At 41.1% G+C, this 17300-nt stretch overlaps 1 protein-coding gene across 1 annotated transcript in view; it reads left to right on the forward strand.

Annotated features, from left to right (window-relative positions):
- The first annotated feature begins 4904 nt into the window (after positions 1 to 4904).
- Positions 4905 to 17300, forward strand: part of NDFIP1 (Nedd4 family interacting protein 1) — a 56184-nt gene continuing 43788 nt past the window's right edge. The window contains exon 1 of the mRNA XM_059417809.1: positions 4905 to 4989. Coding sequence (XP_059273792.1) covers positions 4927 to 4989 — 63 coding nt within the window. The 5' untranslated portion in view covers positions 4905 to 4926. The remainder of the gene's footprint in view (positions 4990 to 17300) is intronic.

Below are 17300 nucleotides of genomic sequence, written 5' to 3' on the forward strand. Positions count from 1 at the left end.
AAGAAATTCAAATTTCAGTGTCGATAAATAAAGTGCTATTGGAACACAGCCATCCAATTTGCTTGATATTATCTATGGCCATGTTGGTGATATAGTGGCAAAGTAGAGTAGTTGTGACAGAAAACTTGTGGCCCACAAACTCCAAAATATTTCCAATACTATCTACCCCTGTTCTTTTTTTTTTTTTTAAAGATTTTATTTATTTATTTGAGAGAGAGAGACAGTGAGAGAGAGCATGAGCGAGGAGAAGGTCAGAGGGAGAAGCAGACTCCCCATGGAGCTGGGAGCCTGATGTGGGATTCGATCCTGGGACTCCAGGATCATGACCTGAGCCGAAGGCAGTCGTCCAACCAACTGAGCCACCCAGGCATCCCATATCTACCCCTGTTCTAAGCTTTTGTACAAGCATACTCATGACTGGATGTGCCTTCCCCTCTTTCCATTCATGGCAAAACCTTTTTCTCATTCAAAACCCTTTCTCTTTGGGGTGCCTAGGTGGCTCAGTCATTAAGCATCTGCTTTGGGCTCGGGTCATGATCCCGGGATCCTGGGATTGAGCCCCGCATTGGGCTCCCTGCTCTGCTGGAAAGCCTGCTTCTCCCTCTCCCACTCCCCCTGCTTGTGTTCTCTCTCTCTCTATCAAATAAATAAATAAAATATTAAAAAAAAACCTCTCTTCAATCCTTACCTGATTATCATACACGATCACATGATTCTCTTCATCATCTTTAGTTAATATAACCCAAAACAGCGGTAATTAAATTGCAGGGTTTTTTTTTTTTAAAGATTTTATTTATATTTATTTGACAGAGAGAGAGAGATCACTAGTAGGCAAAGAGGCAGGCAGAGGGGGAGGGGGAAGCAGGCTCCCCGAAGAGCAGAGAGCCCGATGCGGGGCTTGATTCCAGGACCCTGGGATCATGACCTGAGCCAAAGGCAGAGGCTTAACCCACTGAGCCTCTAATTGCAGTTTTTATAGTTGAAAAAATGTCTTGAGTCTGTGTTGACTATCTTCTCTATTTCAATGCAGAGACTCCAAGGATGAGGCCGGTTCTTCTATATCTTATACTCTCCTCTACATATAGCAGTCTTCAAGTTTTGTTATCAGACAGATTTAGGTTTGCATTCTGGTTCCACCATCACTAGCTGAGCCAGTGATGTAATCTCCTGAATTTCTTTGCTGCAGACTGGGTTTGTTTTGAGAATTAAGGAGACAACAAGTGGAAGGGTCCAAGATCCAGAAGGTGCTTCACAAACAGTAGTAATTATCAGTAGATAATTTCTTTATTTGGTTTTTTAAAAATTTTCTTTATTTGTAATATGAAGATATCACCTTGCCTTTAACGAAACTCATAGTAATGTAATGAGAATTAAACGAAGTAATAAGTAAGTGGAAATGGAAATGCATGGTTTGGTGGGAGCTCTGTAAAGATTAGCTGGAGACAGGGGTGCCTGGGTGGCTCAAATGGTTAAATGGCTGCTTTCAGCTTAGGTCATGATTCCAGAGTCCTGGGATGGAGCCTCACAACGGGGTCCCTGCTCAGCGGAGAGCCTGCTTCTCTCTCTCCCTCTGCCTGCTGTTCTGCTAACTTGTGCTCTCTATCTCTCCATCAAATAAATAAAATTAAAAAAAAAAAAAGATTAGCAGGAGACATTCAGGGCCTGAAATGAGATATTAGACCAATGAAGCTTTGTTTAAAATTTAACAAACCCTTTTTGGTTACTTATTGAGCTCAGTACTGCCAAGGACATGCCTCAGGTGGATGTGAAAGACTGAAGACTACATCTACTCTGGAGGAGATTTTTATCTGAAGGGGGTGAGGGGAGTAGAGAAACGGACATGAGCTATGCTCTTACTTTCCATAATATTTCTCTTCTCTCTCAGGATGGATGATTCAGAGTCAGCAATTCACATAAAGAGTATTGCACATGGAAAGTATTACTGCTATTCTGTGGGGAAATAAGTTTCTAAGTGCAGCAATCTGAAATTAATAACTTTCTCTGTGGAAACTCTCTTTGACAACATCTTCAGATGAAGCCAAAGAGTGCAATTTTTATAGCCTTGGATTATCTTTGCTGTCTGCTTGGCTTGCAGCAGGCATGGATATGTGAGTCAGAAATTCAGTTTTCCCCTTCACTGTACAGTTTGCTTGCCAACTGGAGACCTTATACAGCGGTGACTCAGTTTCTCAACTTCCCAATTTACCCATCCATTGAATCAACACAAATCATCTCCATTTGTTTAATAAAGGCTTTGCGGGGAACTCAGAGAGAGAGAGAGAGAGAGAAAGAAGGACCAAGACTTCACTGTGAACGCAAAACAATTTGGTTCGGGGTATCAGAAAAGGAGTAGGAAAGGGAGACTGGAAGCTGCAGATGAATTTATTTTCTTTCAAGAGAAAATGTTTCAGGGAGAGAGCCCAGTATTTATATTATGTTCATAAGCAGGGAGTGTATCGCTATTGAGGGAGAAAGTAATTTAGGAAAGAAGTAGATGGTAAGGGTAACAACATCTTTTCCACAAACGTCACCATGCCGCCGACGTGTGTAAAGATGGCAGCTGTTGCTCCCATAGCCATATGCGGCAGCACAGACTTTTTTTTATTCCTCCTTACACGTAAATTTAGATATTTGGGCAAAGATATCTGGATTTCTACTTTTTACTGGTGAGATTTTAAAGCATTTCAAATTTGACATTTTTTCCCCCCTCATATAAGACCACAAGGTAGGACATTATGTGCAGAATGGTTGACTGTACCTTGTTACATTTAAAGGTGGTTTCTCTGGATTAAAAGCAGTTAAGGGGCAGAGTAAGGAGTATACCACTTTGGGACTCTCAGATTGGCATCTTGCTGGATTTGTTCACTTCTCCAAAGTGAAAATATGTGAGGCTAACACTTGGATTTTGGGACAGACATGTAGGAGTTTGGAAACTGGTGGAGAACTTAAAGTGAGGAAGATAAATATCTAAGATTTTTTATTGATTACAATTAGCTCATGTATGCAGAAACCTCAGGGTAGGTTCAAAACACAGCTACGGTGAAAAAATATGTAGTTAACTAAACTTGAAAATCAGAGGCTAAAACAATAAGTGTATTAACGCCAACTCTAGATGACTAACTTGGAAAGGCAATCAAGAAGAAATGGAAATTGCAAAAAGCTTCAAATATCCTTCCCACCCCTCCCCCCACCCCTCCCCCACCCCCGTGTTGGACTTGTGGGTAGAAGCAATTCCAGGTGGCTGGGTATGACAGAAGGAAACAACAGACCTCATATGTGTGCTGTGCTAGATGTTATAGGAGATATAAAAATATTTAAGCGATACATACTTTCATCTTCACAGCGTTTGTAATTTAGTTGCACAGTAATGGTTAACAATGCTGGTTTAATGGGTTTACATTCCAGCTTTCACCCTCACTAGCCTTGGGTGAGATATTTAATCTCTTCAAGCTTAATGTCCTCATGTGGGAAACATTGGTAATTGTACCGCCTATATGGCAATTCTGCCTGCCTCCTTTCAGTTTTTCCGCAAGGCAAGCTCTCACTCCTGTCACAGCCTTTGCAAATGTTCCTGCTATCAGAAAAGCTCTCAGCATGGCTGAATCTTTGGATTTTGGCCCTTCATGTCCCCTCTTTAGAGAGCTTTGGTTCAGAAAAATATCCTGGAGTGGAGTAACCCTCTGGGGTCTCCTCCCTGTTCCAGAGCTTTGTATTATCACTTTGCTATCACTTAATAAACTTTGCTTTGCTGCCCACCAAAAAAGAAAAATATCACGTACAGGCTCCTGGTGGCTCAGTTGGTTAACAGCCCAACTCTTGTTTTCAGCTTGGGTGTTGATCTCAGGGTCCTGAGTTCAAGCCCCAGATTGGACTCCACGCTGGGTGGAGCCTTCTTTAAATAAATAAATAGTAATTATAATTACAAATTAAAATATAATTATTTTATAATTATATATTATATATATCAGAATATATATACATATATGTATAAGACAGAAAAATAGCATGTCTTTATCTACAGATGAGGGTGTTAAAGTACTGAAGGCTGTTTTAAAAGGAAGATGCTATTATTATTATCCATCCTAGGGTTTGTTTGAGATCTAAGGAGTTCTGGAGGATGTAGGTTAGGAAACTTTTCTGTAATGGCCGAATAGCAGGTAAGAGGATTTATGAGCCGTGCTCAACAAATGGGAACGGCATGGACAACAAAACGTGAATTTCTTACACTTTCCACTGCCACTGGACGGTATTTGGCCTCTGCCCTGCGGTCGACAGACCCCTGATCCACGAAGACCGCAGACAAGAAGGGACCCGGAAAAGAACCGAGATCGGGCAGCAGGTACCAGGGAGCAGATCGCTGCCGTGCCAGGCTGTCAACCTCCCTGCGCGCCAACGACCTCTTAGATGGGGCAGTGGCCCCTAGGTCGGGGTGTGAGACGAGGGTTAGAAGAGAACACACGTAGAAAGCTCAAAGCTTTCTTTCATGAGGTGCTCCTCAGTGGGTAATTCGTTTTCAGCGGCCTCTCCGCGGAAGGCTTCAGGCCCCGGGCCGCAGCCCCGGGCCGCAGGGCGGACGAGCGGCCGACCCCACCCCGGGCGGCGGCTCCGCGGGACTCTAGGCGCGGCGCGGGGCGAGGCCTGGCCGGGCGGCGCGGCGCGGCGCGAGTCGAGGGCGGGGCGGCAGCGCAGCGTCGTCGTCCGCGTCTCCGCCTCCTCCCCAGGGGCCGCGTCGGAGCCTTGGCGGCGGCGGCGACGGCGACGGCGGCGGCGCGCACGGCCCGAGGAGAGCGGCTTGCCTGGAATCGGCGGCGGCCATCGAGACCCACCCGAGGCGCGTCTCCCTCGGTCTCCCGGGGCTCCCAGGCCGCAGCGCCCGCGCCCCTTTAGCTCGCTCGCTCGCATTCCTTCCCTGCGGCCGGCTGCGCCATGGCGTTGGCGTTGGCGGCGCTGGCGGCGGTGGAGCCGGCCTGCGGCAGCCGGTACCAGCAGGTGAGCAGCGCAGAGTCCCGCCCCCCGGCCTCTGGCCCCGGGCCCCCGACCCTGCCCTGCTGGCCGCTTCGCGCGTCTCTGGCCCAGCCGGTGGCGGACGCGACGCCGCGGCTGGACAGGCCGCGCGGGGCCTGGGCGGGCGGGGCGGGCCGGGCCGGGCGAGCCCCGCGCTCAGATTCGAGGCCGCCGCGGGCCCGGCCCATCCCTCCGCGACCTGGGGCGGCACTGGGGCGGCGGAAAACCTTTACCCCGCAGCGTTTCCCGCAGTTCCCGCGGCGGCGGGTCCCCGAGGCAGAAGGCGCCACCCTCGGGAGTCAGCGACCCGGGGGCATTCAGTTTTTCTTGCTCCGCTTTTGGTTTGATGTCATTGGAAAGGGGGCGGGGGGCGAAAAAGGCAAGCAGGAGGTGGGAAAGGAAACGAGGTGGAGAGAAAAGATTAAAATCGCTGCTACTGCGGCCGACAGCTCCCCGCGACGAGAGGATTGCTCCGGGTTTCAAAGCCTAATCTGTTTGTCGAAACCCATCCACCTCGCCTCCGTTTTAAGACAGAAGTCAAAAAAATGAGACGAGAGGCAAGTCCGCAGTTTGCAGTAGGTTTGGGAAAGGCGATGTTTAATTGGGGCGATGCCCCAAAATGTCGAGCTTGCAGGGCGTGTGCCTCGGTGTGTGTTTTAAAAGCTTGGAAATGACGTTTAAGGAGATTTAATAGCATGGCTGGGGAGGAAATGTATAGGAGTATTATCCCGGTTATAATTTATAAATTGAGGCCCTGGGGAAAAGAGGTGCTTGTTTTACTTGCCTGTGTCTGTAGCTGGGTTCCCCTCGGAAATTCAGAGACAATCTGCAGGGGGTTTAGTGGTATTTAACTTAATACATCATAATTGTGGGAATTAAGCCAGATGGGAACTGGTGTTGATTGGAACCGCAGATAACAGCTAGCGTTTTGTCCTTTCAGACGTTTTTGATAGAATTTTTATACATATGTCAGGCGTGCTTTTATGAAATTTAAGTGTCCTATCATTGATGAGCTAAAGTTTTTATTTTAGAAATAAGGAAAAGCAGTATGATTAAAACATTTAGATTAACCCAGTACAGCCAGTTACCAGTTTGTTTTGCTGTCATCAGGCCTGTGTTGTAATTTCCTCTCTTCTCCAGTGGACTTCTGAAATGACTGGTTAAGAATTTAGCTTCTTGGTTTCATAAACACACCCAAACTGTGGCAATGCAGTCTAGTCCTCAGATCTCTCACAGCCTGGGGTCTGGCACATGCTTTTTTGTATGACCTTGGCCAGACTCTAGGTTCCTCCCTGCTTTAGTAAAACACAAATGACAGGTGTCACTTAAGTCACTTAACTCTCTTCGCAGTGTTCAGAAACCACACATACCCCACACTGTGATCTGATTCATTCTTTTCATCCTGCTTCGGATAAGGCAAACAAGCAAAAAGCTATGGCTTTCTTTGTACTGCCATCTTCTTGAGCTATCAGGTAATGCTGACATATTGCTGGAATACAAAAAATTTGGTGGAGTATTGAAACTATGTATTCCTTCGTGAAGTAGTTAGTTAATAGTTTTTAAAAAGCAGAGTTGAGGTATGTCAGGGACAGGTCATTTTTATTTTTAAAAATCATTGTGTTTTAGAAATAACCTCCAAAAAACATGGGGGGAAAAATCTATGACTCATAGGTAACCAAAGTTAATATTTTGATGTGTATCTTTGTGGACTTATAGGTATGTAAATATACGTAATTATAAGTTAGTATACATGGGTACAGATAAGGAAAGCTAATATTGACTGAGCATTTACTATGTGCCAATCACGGTACTAAGTGCTTTATATCCATTATTTCATTAATCCTCATAAAACCCCCATGAGGCAGGGTTTGGTATTACTGTATAGATGACAAAGTCAAGAGTCCAAGAGGATCATTAGCTTACTCAAGGTCACAGCCTCTAAGTAGTGATTACAAGGATAAATACACACTCACCTACTTAAAACACAGGCTCACGTTCCAAATATAGGCATATGCATTAACAGAGATATATGTGCCTATGTATTTTCTCATACATACATATACAGGCACATCTTTGTACACATGTACCATTCCATGGGCCTCTGGTTATTTGTACACATTTGGTGCATATGTGTACATATGTATGTTTACACACCCACTATGCCCATGTGTATCTTGTTCTCACACATGTGCATTTGTGTATGTGTATTTGTTCACATGTATGTACAGAGGTAAACAATATAGCTGTATAAGGTAGGTTATTATTTTCATGTCTGCATAGCATGTAACTGTGGTTGTACTATAGTTCAAGTCAGTTGCCTTTTCGTCACTAAGTATGTTCATAATTTTTTTTCTTCACTGAAGTTTACATACATTTTACATATATCATTTACATACATCTTCATCTCTTTTCCTTAGTATAAATTTTCAGATGTGGAAACAATTGGTCAGAGAGTATACATATTTAAAAGGCTTTTGCATTATAGAATATCAGCGAATTGTCCAGGCAACTTGATAGGAGGATGATACTTTGGTTGTGACAAAAGGTAGTTCTGACTTCTGTTTGATCTGGTTAATCACATAGAGCTGGTTCTGTAGTAAAATAAATGCAATGAAAGACTGTATGATTCTTTACTAAATACAAACACAAGTTTGCCTTTATGGTTTTTTTATTGGTAGTGCAGTGTGTGCACAACTTGAATTTAGCATTATGACAGATCGCACAGGAAGCCTAGTCTCAGAGGTTCCCTGTGGTTGTTGTTTTGTTTTGTTTTTTGCCCTTTTTGCATTTTGAAGGTGAGATTGTATATCCAAGCCTTCAGAAGCTTCAGAAAGGTGTAGAGAGGTCCAGTGTCATGAAATTTGTAATACGTAGCTCTCTCTGAAGACATTTATTTCTGTTCGTTCTAAGCCCTCTTTGCCTCAGTGGAATGTATGTTTGTCTGTTTTAGGAATTTCGCCAAATACTTCCTGAAATGTTTTCAGATCTTTGGATTTGGAATCTAATCTAAGGAGGCAACAATGACACTGCCATGTAGGCTTACAAATAGACTGCAGAATGTTTAGTTCTAGGCTTACTGGCTGCTAAGGAAGTTGCCCATTTGTAAGCATCACTAGTAAGTTTGTAATGCGGTCTGATGACATTGTAGAGCTGCTTTGGGAATGATACCTTTTTGGATAAATTCTCTCAGGATTCTAGAGGAAGGTTTTGATAGATCAGGGAAAGAATTTCATCTTTGCCAGGCCAAACCATGTTCATGCTAAAGTGTTAAATGAAGTCACGATCCTGGAGGAAGGGGCGAAAAGTGCCCATGTGGTTTTTTTTTTTTTAGTTTAAAAAGTAATTATATCTTAGAGTGTCCCTTAGAATGTTACATCAAGATTTTAAGGTTATTTTGCTGTATTTTTGGCCTATATGTCCAATGATCAAAGAAAGTTTTTCCAAAAATACTGAGATGGGTAGAATTGTATTTTTTAAAAACTTTAAAAAAATCGTGGTAAAATAATATATATAATTTACCATTTTGACCATTTTTAAGAGTACAGTTCAATGGCATTAAATACATTCACATTGTTGGGCAAACACTGCCATCAATGTACAGAGCTTTTTTATCTTCTCCAGCTGAAACTCCATACCAAATAAACAATCTCCCCTCTTTCCCAGACCTACAACCATTGTTCTATTTTCTATGAATTTGATTACTCTAATACTTCATGTAAGTGGAATTATGTAGTATTTGTCCTTTTGTGACTGGCTTATTTCACTTAGCTTCATATCCTCCGGCTTTATCCATGTTGTACCCTGTGTCAGAATTCTAAGTTTGTTTATCCATTCATACATTGATGCACACAGTTGGGGTGCTTCTGCCCCTTGACCAGTGTGAATAATGCTGCTGTGAATATGGGTGTACGTGTGTCTTTTGAGTCCCAGCTTTCAGTTCTTTTTACTCAGAAGTAAAATTGCTGCTTCATGTGGTACTGTTTTTTAAAATTTTTTAAAAATTAAAAAAAATTTTTTTTTTATTTGACAGAGACAGTGAGAGAGGGAACACAAGCAGGGAGAGTGGGAGAGGGAGAAGGAGGCTCTCCGCCGAGCAGGGAGCCTGATGTGGGGCTCAATCCCAGTACCCTGGAATCACAACCTGAGCCAAAGGCAGACTTAACAACTGAGCCACCCAGGCGCCCTTAAAATGTTTTGATTAAAAAAATACTTTTCCATAGTACCTATACTACTTTCTATTCCTACCAGCAGTGGGTAAGAGTTCCAGTTTTGCAGGGGGTGGGTGGGTAAGAGTTTCAGTTTTTAACATCCTCATCAACACTTGTTATTTTTTGATAAAGCCATCCTAATGGGCATGAAGTTGTAGCTCATTGTGGTTTTGATTTACATTTCCCTAATGATTAGTGATATTGCGAATTTGTTCATGTGCTTATTGGTCATCTGTAAATCTTCTTTGGAGAAATGAATGTTCAAGTCCTTTACCCATTTTTGAATTGGGTTCTTTGCTTTTTGTTGAGTTGTAGGAGTAGAGTCATTTCTTAGTATTTATTTACATTTTCAACTTTTTACTATGAAAATTCCAAGTGTATACTAAAATATGGTATAATTCATCAAAAATACTCATCACTCAGCTTCAACAGTGATCAACAAATGGGTAATGTTGTTTCATTTATACTTCCCACCATTATTTTGAAGCAAGTCTTAGAAATCATGTTATTACATCCTGGGGCGCCTTGGTGGCTCAGTAGGTTAAAGCCTCTGCCTTTGGCTCAGGTCGTGATCCCAGGGTCCTGGGATCGAGCCCCGCATGGGGCTCTCTGTTCAGTGGGAAGCCTGCTTCCCCTTCTGTTTCTGCCTGTCTCTCTGCCTACTTGTGATCTCAGCAAATAAAACATAAAAAATCTTAAAAAAAAAAAATCATGTTACTACATCCATAAATATTTTTGTGTGTAACTCTATAAGATGTTAAAAGCACTTAGTATTACATAAGAAATAAATCATGAGAACCCTTTTATAAGCTGTTATGAATATGGAAACAGAATTTGTGAGTGTCAGGAGCTGTAGATCTGCAACTGTGATTCTTTTTTGACTCCCTCTTGGTAAGCAGTGACTGTTTTTTGTAGCAGTGATTGGATTCTTGCTGATCCATTAATTTTCTTGCCTGTTCCTACTGGTGACCACTTGTTAGGGGAGATTTAGTTGGTTTTATCATGCTCTCTTTGCACTGAAAACAGGGCAGAACTTCTTAGTTGGGGTAGAGACTAATGCCCAGTTGAGGAAATCCTGGCATCATCTCAGCTGATGCCACCCACTGGTTTGCCTGCTCATAACTTCAAATTACTTTCTGCTAGATACTGATTATGTCACATCACTTTACATAAAATTACATTATAAAATAAATCCTTCTGTGAGAGTGACTTTGTATTCTTACAAATAAAAAAAAAGGAAAGGCTTGAAGAGGTTCAAGTGCCATCTTTTTTTTTTTTAAGATTTTATTTGTTTATTTGACAGAGAGATCACAAGCAGACAGAGAGGCAGGCAGAAAGAGAGAGGGAGAGGCAGGCTCTTTGCTGAGCAGAGAGCCTGATAATGGGGCTCGATCCCAGGACCCTGAGATCATGACCTGAGCGGAAGGCAGAGGCTTAACCCACTGAGCCACCCACGTGCCCCAAGTGCCATCTTCTGATTTATCTGTCCTTAGGGCTTTAAAATAATTACTTTGGTTTCTTAAGAATTTACTTTTGTGTTGTCTTTGAACAAGTACAGCTATTTATGGGGCACCTGGATGGCTCAGTGGCTTAAGGATCCTGGGACCCAGTGCCCTGTTGGGCTCCCTGATAGTGGAGAGCCTGCTTCTTCCTCTCCCGCTACCCCTACCCCTTTCTTGTGCGCGCACTCTCTCTCTCCGTCTCTCTCCCCCCTCTCCCTCCATCGCTTACTGTCTATTTCAAATAAATAAATTCTTAAAAAAAATGAGTACATATGTTTAGTAGAACATATTCTCGTAGTGGATGGTGCCCAATTTAGATAAAGCAGCTTCTAACAGTTTGGAGATTGATGCTGATAATAAGATTGATGTCTTACCTTTGTTCTCAAATTATTTTTGCCAATATAGGCTGTTGGTAAATACCATACATTGAATTTTGAGCTTTACATAATCCAGTTGTAGTTGATTCTAGTGGCTGTCTAGATAGAAGTGCAGGATGTGTTGTTTCACCTTCACCAAGTGTAGTAATAAAGTGAGTGTTATTAGGCATCATTTAGCACTTCCTGCTGTTGAAATTAGGATGACTCATTTGTCTCCTTGAATAAAACAGTTTATTAAAAGTTATACATACTGGGTCTCAGTACTGTTCAAATTTAAGAATGTTTCTGGTCAAATATTTTCTTACTGATTGAAACAGTTCCTTTCACATGTATGTTTCTTATCTTCCTTAGCAATTGGATATTGCCTTTTTTTCTTTTAATTCACATATCAGTTACTAGATAATGAGATGCTTGAATGTGATTTGGAGGTTTTTCTGGAAGTTGGATAGTTTATGAAAAGAAATACACAGGTTTAGGGAACAATTTCTGTTTAATAACAGTTTGATTTTATTTATTATTTAGTGCTTAAATGTGACATCTAAAATTAAACATTTCTTGTTAGGCATTAGTATACAGATACTCTTCATATATTCAAGTCAAAACAGTATACTTGTAAAGGAAAGCTTGATTTCCCTTCCTTTCCAGTCTCTTCTCAGGTTTAAGTGCTCAAGTTGGTGTGCATTCTTCAGGCCTTAATAATTTTTTTCCCTTTCCTTTTAATATTTAAAAATAACCTTTAATATTTGTAACATTATTAAACTTTCAGAAACATTGAGAAGATAGTAGTTTCTGTATTCTCCAGATCCAGTTTTCTCTGTTAACATCTTACATTAGCATGAAACATTTATGATACTAATGAACCAGTACTGATACTTTATTATTAACTAAACTCCATACTTTATTCACATTTTTGTTTTAATTTTTTTAATACAACTTTTTTTTTAAAAGATTTTATTTATTTATTTGACAGAGATCACAAGTAGTCAGAGAGGCAGGCAGAGAGAGAGAGGGGGAAACGCTCCCGCTGAGCAGAGAGCCCGATGTGGGGCTTGATCCCAGGACCCTGGGACCATGACCTGTGCCAAAGGCACAGGCTTTTTTTTTTTTTTTTATTTTTTAATTTTTTATTTATTATAAACACATATTTTTATCCCCAGGGGTACAAGTCTGTGAATCGCCAGGTTTACACACTTCACAGCACTCACCAAAGCACATACCCTCCTCAGTATCCATAACCCCACCCCCCTTCTCGCGACCCCCTTCCCCCCAGCAACCCTCAGTTTGTTTTGTGAGATTAAGAGTCACTTATGGTTTGTCTCCCTCCCAATCCCATCTTGTTTCATTTATTCTTCTCCTACCCACTTAAGCCCACATGTTGCATCATCACTCAAAGGCACAGGCTTTAACCCACTGAGCCACCCAGGCACCCCAGATTTTTGTCTTTTAATCTTATGTCCTTTTTTGTGTTCCACAATCCCATATAGGTTACCACCTAACATTTGGTTGTCATGTTACTTTAGGGTCTTCTTGGCTGTAATAGTTTCTCACATTTTCCTTGTTTTCGATGACCTTGACAGTTTTAAGTTTTTGTTTTTTTTTTTTAAAGATTTTATTTATTTATTTGACAGAGAGAGATCTCAAGCAGGCAGAGAGGCAGGCAGGGAGAGAGGAGGAAACAGGCTCCCTGCTGAGCAGATAGCCCGAAGCGGGGCTCCATCCCAGGACTCTTTGAGATCATGACCTGAGCCGAAGGCAGCAGCTTAACCCACTGAGCCACCCAGGCACCCTAGTTTTGAGGAGTTTTGATCAGGTGTTTATAGACTGTCCCTCAAATTGGGATTTTTTTGTGTGTTTGCAGTTTTATTGAGAAATAATTGACATACATCACTGAATAAGTTTAAGGCTTACAGCATTGTGGTTTAATTTACATATATTGTGAACTGATTGCAGTAGATTTACCCATCATTCCTCTGCTCATACAGTCAGTTGGATTTGTCTGAATCTTTTTTCATGATCATATTGGGGTTGTTGGTTTTAGTGAGGAAGACCACAGAAGTAAAGTGCCATTTCCAACACATCATACAGGAAAGCGTACAACCAATGTAACACTGTTGATGTTGACCTTAATCACCTGGTTGAAGTAGTATTTGTGATGTTTTTCTACTGTAAAATTACCCTCCCCCCCCTTTGTACTGAGCTCTTTGGAAGGAAGGCACTATCTATGTACAATATACACTTAAAAATTAAAGAGTTATGCTCCACCTTGTGGAGGGCAGGGTATCAACATAAATTACTCAGAATTTTTCTGCATGGGATAGTTGTCTCTTCCTGTGAATTTATTTATTCAGTGGTACCAGGATGGACTCATTTATTTTATTCTTTGGGTTATAATCCCGTTCTCATTTATTTTGTGGCTCAGATTTTTGCACTTTTGGCCAGTGGAACTCTTTCATTTGGCACTTGTGTCCCTCTGACAGGATTCCATCATTTTGGGTTTTTTGAAGCACGCACTTTTGGCACAAGGCTCATCGTGTATATTTCCTGCGCCGTCGTGGAATCAGCTATTTCTCCAAGGAGCCTTGCTCCTTTTTTTTGAACAATGATACTAGAAACCAAGATCTGCGCACGTTGCTACTAGGAAGACACTGCTTCTAGGCCTTCTAAGTTAACAGAGTAAAGAAATACAGGTGGGTGTACCCATCTGTAAGCATTTCTATATGTAATCACTTGTATCTGTATTAAACTAACCAACTCGGACCCATTACTACATGGATAACTCTAGCCTACTACCTTGCCTTTCTGGAAGCTCCCACTTCAGCAGTGAGAATCCTTTCTCCCACCACCCACCATCCATTTACTTAATTCTTCAGTTCTAATACACATGTGTAGTGGTGTCAGAATTGTTACCCTACACCTCTGTAGGAAACACTTTTATCAACTAGAGGATAAGACATTTACACAGTTTCTTTTGCTTTTAGTCTTACAGATTGTACTGTTTTCCAAAGTTGCTTAGGTTAGCACCTTTCTCCTCACCTTCTTTAGTGGAGTTGTTTGAAACTTAGCAGTAGTTAGATTGTTAAGAAGAATGGTTGGAGTGATTTCTCTTTTTTACCCCCAAAGTTGCTGTTAATAATCATGTTTTGCTTTTTAAAAAATTTCTTACAAACTTTCTTGTTTGTTAAAGTTTCAACTTAAAAGTTGCAGGGATAGTATAAAATAACACCCATATATTTATTGTTCACATTCACCTCAAACATGAGGGTCTGATTAACAATGAAATACAGTGCTATAAAAATTGAAAGTACTATTAGTAAAAACCCAAGTCCCTTTTTAAAAAAATTAACATGTAATGTATTATTTGCCCCAGGGGTACAGGTCTGTGAATCATTAGTCTTACACAATTCACAGCACTCCTCATAGCACATACCCTCTGCAATGTCCATAACCCAACCACATCATCCCTGCCACCCCCCACCCCTCCAGCAACCCTCAGTTTGTTTCCTGAAATTAAGAGTCTCTTATGGTTTGTAAAATCCAAGTCACTTTAACCTCACAGTTCTTTCTCTGTAGAATTATGTGCTTGTTTTGCAATTTATTTTGTTAAATTATTTTTTTTTTAAAGATTTTATTTATTTGAGTGAGAAGAGAGAGAGCGCACAAGAAAGGAGGGTCAGAGGGAGAAGCAGACTCCCTGCTGAGTAGAGAGACCAGATTAGGGACTCTGTCCCAGGACTCCAGGATCGAGACCTCAGCCAAAGGCAGTCGCTTAAGCAACTAAGCCTCCCAGGTGCTTGTTAATAAATTATTTTTAACTTATTATGTCCTTGTGAAATTTAGCTGAAATTTTATGGACTAGGCTATCAGGAATATGGTGTTCTTAGTATTTTGAAGCTTTTGTTTTAGGAGTTTTATTTTATAGCATCCAAACTTTTCATACAACTTTGTGTTAATAAGCAGGGTTTGTTTTGTTTTGTACAGTAATCTATCCCCAGCATGGGGCTCAAACTCATGACCCTGAGATCAAGAGTTGCATGCTCTACCACCTGAGCCAGCCAGGTGTCCCAATAAGCAGTTTGAAGCTTGTAGTGTAGGCCTCACTATCTGGAAGGTTCACTTTGGACATAGAGACTGATTCAGGAGAATGTAAAAGGACTTTATTAAAACATCTAATCAGGGGGCATCTGGGTGGCTCAGTGGGTTGAGCCTCTGCCTTTGGCTCAGGTCATGATTCTAGGGTCGTGGGATTGAGTCCCGTGTAGGGCGCTCTGCTCAGCGGGGAGCCTGCTTCCTCCTCTCTCTCTCTCTCTCTGCCTGCCTCACTGCCTACTTGTGATCTCTGTCTGTCAAATAAATAAATAAAATCTTTTTAAAAAATTTAAAAAAACCCCATGTAATCAGTAATAGTCCATCTTCTGTCATGAAGCAAGAGTTTATGTGACTGTGGGTGAGAATTTTAACCTCTTTCTAGCCTTATTTTTTCTTTTGTAAAATGAAGTAGTTAGACTATATCATTTTGATTCCTTCCAACTTTATAATTGTTTTTGTATGTAGAAGCTTGTGGCTTTGATCTGAAGAGATGGCATTCTCTTCATGATTTAGCAAACTTCTTTCATGATGAATAATTTTTAAAAGTGATGTCAGTAAATATAGATGGTGAATGTATGCTAAAAGATAAAAGAAATTACGCATTGTTCAAGAATATAGAAAATATCTTTTTAATAGTATATTTTCAAAAAAATGGGTCACTGAGGACAGAATACTATTTTGTAATTTTTCAGTACTAGTTTTAAGTCTTTCCCTTATCATCATCAGCGTCAAACATTTTATATTATAGGAAAAAATTAATAATGCTTTTAGAAATCAGGAAAAGTAATCAATAATTGCAACTTTATCGTGATGCCTGGGTGGCTCAGGTCATGATCCTGGGATCAAGTCCCACATCAGGCTCCTTGCTCAGCAGGGAGACTACTTCTCTCTCTCACTCTGCCTGCTTGTGCTGTCTCTCTGTCAAATAAGTAAATAAAATCTTCAAAAAAAATAATTACAACTTTTTCAAATGTACTTTTTTGGGGGGTAGGAGTGGGGGCAGAGGGAAAGAGAATCCCAAGCAGGCTCCACACCAAGCACAGAGCCTGACATGGAGCTTTATCCCATGACCCTCAGATCATGGGATCCGATCTGAAATCAAGAGTAGGATGCTTAACCAACTGAGCCACCCAGGCACCCAAATGAACTTTATTTTTTTAGAGCAGTTTTAGGTTCACTATAAAATGATCATCCACTGTCACATAATTTTATTACTTCATGACAGAAGCTGGACTATAACTGGTTAGATGACTTTTTGTTTATTTGTTTTTAAAGATTTTTATTTTTAAGTAACCTCCGTACCCAATGTGGGACTGGAACTCAAAACCCCAAGATCTTGAGTTACACGCTGTATCATCTGGACCAGCCAGGTGCCCCTGATTAGATGTTGTAATAAAGTCCTTGTGAAAGTGAGAAAATAGTAATTTTAGAAGTTTTGTAGCTTTTTTTTTTTTTTTAAAGCTGGCTCTTTGAGCTCTAGTATTCTTATTAACTGCTTTTTAGTAGTTGGATTTTCACAAGTTTTGAAATTCTCATGTAACTCTTGAAACAGAGTAAGAAGTATGATTTGAGGGTAATCTGCATGAAATTATCATGTAACTGAAATTCTCATATAACTCTTGAAACAGAGTAAGAAGTATGATTTGAGGGTAATCTGCAATTGAGGGTCTTATACATGATTGATGGGTGGTACTAGATTCTTTTCAATGGTTTGTCCTCCTATGGCCGAATTGAATTTTCAGATGTAGCATTTTATTTTTTTATTATTATTTTTTAATATATATTTTTCAAGATTTTACTTATTTATTTATTTGATAGGCAGAGATCACAAGTAGGCAGAGAGGCAGGCAGACAGAGAGGAGGAAGCAGGTTCCCCGCTGAGCAGAGAGCCGGATGTGGGACTTGATCATGACCTGGGATCATGACCTGAGCCAAAGGCAGAGGCTTTAACCCACTGAGCCACCCAGGTGCCCCAGATGTAGCATTTTTTTTTTTTAAGATTTTATTTATTTATTTGACAGAGATCACAAGTAGGCAGACAGGTAGGCAGAGAGAGAGGAGGAAGCAGGCTCTCTGCTGAGCAGAGAGCCCGATGTGGGGCTCCATTCCAGAACCCTGAGATC

Source organism: Mustela nigripes, chromosome 12 (assembly GCF_022355385.1).
Source record: "Mustela nigripes isolate SB6536 chromosome 12, MUSNIG.SB6536, whole genome shotgun sequence".
NCBI classification, from domain to species: Eukaryota; Metazoa; Chordata; class Mammalia; order Carnivora; family Mustelidae; genus Mustela; species Mustela nigripes.